Below are 2,500 nucleotides of genomic sequence, written 5' to 3'. Positions count from 1 at the left end.
AAGATGTACCAAACTAATCCTCCTGGAATTGAACTCTATTTTTATGCAAATACTTTCTTTTGTTTCAGTAATCCAATATGGCTGCTGGTCATGTGAGTGAAAACGCTCCATTCCGAGACACGAGTGATAGTGAAGTTGGGGAGAAGACCAAGGGGACACTTAGTAACGCTTGTTCAATTCCGCGTGCATCCAATTAGAGGCATTTCTGGCCTTATCTCTTTTGAGTTCTAACTAATCCTATTAGAAAGTGCTTTTTACCTTCACTGAACTGATGGAGCTGTACTTTCTAACTCCCACATCACCTTATGAATACACTTACAATTTTCATTCTGATTTGCACTTTTGCCCTCTCTCTTTGTCCGTCTGTCCCACTGACAACGTAGATCTCCCGTTCACATGTAGTTACCTTAGCTCCCGTTATAGTGCTGATGTGCCTCAGGTTATCACCGTTTTTACCGATCACCAAACCTTTGAACTTGTCGGGAACCTCCACGAGCTCACGATTGCCAGCAGAAGGTCCCTTGGACATCCTACTCCGTATTTCTTCCTGAGGAATGGAGGGAAAAGAATGAAGTTGAAAACAGACCCTACAAAAACACAAGCTGGATTTCTTTGGTATTGCAATCGAACGTCTTTAAAGTACTTTAGTGCCAGCAGGAAGATGGGAACAAGTTAGGCACCAAAGGAGGTCACAGTGGGCATTAAGAACCTTCCCTGAACTGGACATGATTAAACATTTAAGATAAATATAGTACCACTTTCAATTAACGTACCAATTCTTTTGTAATAAGCTTCTTAGCACATTCTCTTTGCTCCGTAGTACCGCTGATTAAAAAGAAATCTTCATCCCTTCCTTTTGGCGAATTTATTTGCGCTCCTGAGGAACTTTTGATTTCTTTGATAACACAACCTCCTTTTCCAATCAAGTGGCCTTTCAAATCGCCTGGAACCGCAAAGGGCTCTGGCTCTATTGGTGTCTTAGCTTGGTTTTTGAGGCAGCCATAAGCTGACCTGCGACAGGATAAGAAAATAATGATAATTTTCTTCCTCAAATATCCTCCGTTTGGTTCATTCGTAAAGTGAAGCCTTGTAAAACAAAGACTGGCCGAGACTTAGCAGTGGGAAGGACTGTAGAAGCTCAAAAGTTAAGAATCGAGTGGCGAATAGCTTTCACGATCGGTGAATTAATTCATTTATAAGTTCCTAATAACTCGGAAGTCTGACGAACTTAGGGCGTGTCGATTGCACTAAAAACCACTCATCGCCTTCTGTTCATCGAAGTTAACTCCGTTGGGTTAATATAGGGAGTTTAAACAAAGACCGCGGTAACGTCAACGAAAACCGCGACGCTTCAAACTATAACTTAGCGCTGCCGTTCGCATTTTTATGATCAGTCCACCTTGCTCACGTTGTAGAATGCGGGCGAACTCTCCCATAAATGGATTAGTGTAAACTGTTTTCAAAATGAACGACTCTGATAGTTGTATGTTCACGTTGTCATCAAAACATTAAATTTGGTAAATTCACGTCCTTCTTTCGTTGAGTGCAACAACGAAATGCACTGAAATATAGACCCTTTGCATAAATGGCGCCCAAATTTGAATAACAATACTTGATACATCCTTAGCCTCACACTCATGACAAAAAATCTTTTGTCTTGAAACATAAACACGAGGCTAAGGATGTATACAGTATCGTTACTCAAATTTGGGCGCCATTTATGCAAAGGGTCTATGTAATGCACAATTTTTTGTCTCCTTTAACCAATAACGGCCGTGTTTTCACGAGCGGTTCTTCAGGTCGCTTAGCGAGATACAACCGAAAATTCCGTGAACACTTCCTTTCCCAACTAGCTTTAATTATTGGAGTACAGGAAAACTCACTGGAGTGTGATGCTTTAAACTAACCAAAAAAGTCACGTGTACAAATTTAAAGAATATTGTTTAATATACATATTTATATTTTAAATCAGAAGAGCAGAAATGGAAGTTGTTAGTGAATTGACAGGTCAATAAGACTATAATGATAAACCTTACAATTCAGTGGTGAATCTAGAGGAGGGGCCCGGGGGCCCCGCCCCCTTCCCACCAAAACACCATAAAACACCAAAACTGTGAAAGTGCAAAAACAAAATGTTTGAGAGCGGGGCCCCCACCTTACCTCCAGGTCTGGATCTGCGACTTCTATTATTTTCAAGAATAGTAATTATTGTTAAGACTTCACAATCTTAAATAACCCTCTTGGAAAATTACAAGATGACATGCTCTTTGTTTGGGGTGAACAGATTAATATTTTTTTTATTAATGAAAGTAAAAGGCAATGATGAAAACCGACCGAGCTAAATCTCTCTGTGCATCACTAGCTGAAGAGTGTGGAAGGGATGATATGGGAAAGAGTATGGATTACTGCAGTTGCAGGTCTATTAAAATAAAACACAGGTCACATTCCATAGGTGAGTGTACATGTCACTGTGCTGCAGACAAATAAACAACACCGAAAG

General features: G+C 40.3%; 1 protein-coding gene across 1 annotated transcript in view; it reads right to left on the bottom strand.

Moving 5' to 3' along the window:
* The window catches only part of LOC137984249 (uncharacterized), a 20,943-nt gene that overhangs the window by 16,701 nt on the left and 1,742 nt on the right, over positions 1-2,500 (bottom strand). The window contains exons 2-3 of the mRNA XM_068831366.1: positions 774-1,011; positions 320-547 (exon numbers count right to left, since the gene is read on the bottom strand). Of these exons, the coding sequence (XP_068687467.1) occupies positions 320-547; positions 774-1,011 (466 nt within the window). The remainder of the gene's footprint in view (positions 1-319; positions 548-773; positions 1,012-2,500) is intronic.

This window comes from Montipora foliosa, chromosome 14 (genome assembly GCF_036669935.1).
Source record: "Montipora foliosa isolate CH-2021 chromosome 14, ASM3666993v2, whole genome shotgun sequence".
Taxonomy (NCBI): Eukaryota; Metazoa; Cnidaria; class Anthozoa; order Scleractinia; family Acroporidae; genus Montipora; species Montipora foliosa.
Note: the sequence above shows the minus strand (reverse complement) of the source record. Positions and strands in the feature narration are given on the sequence as shown.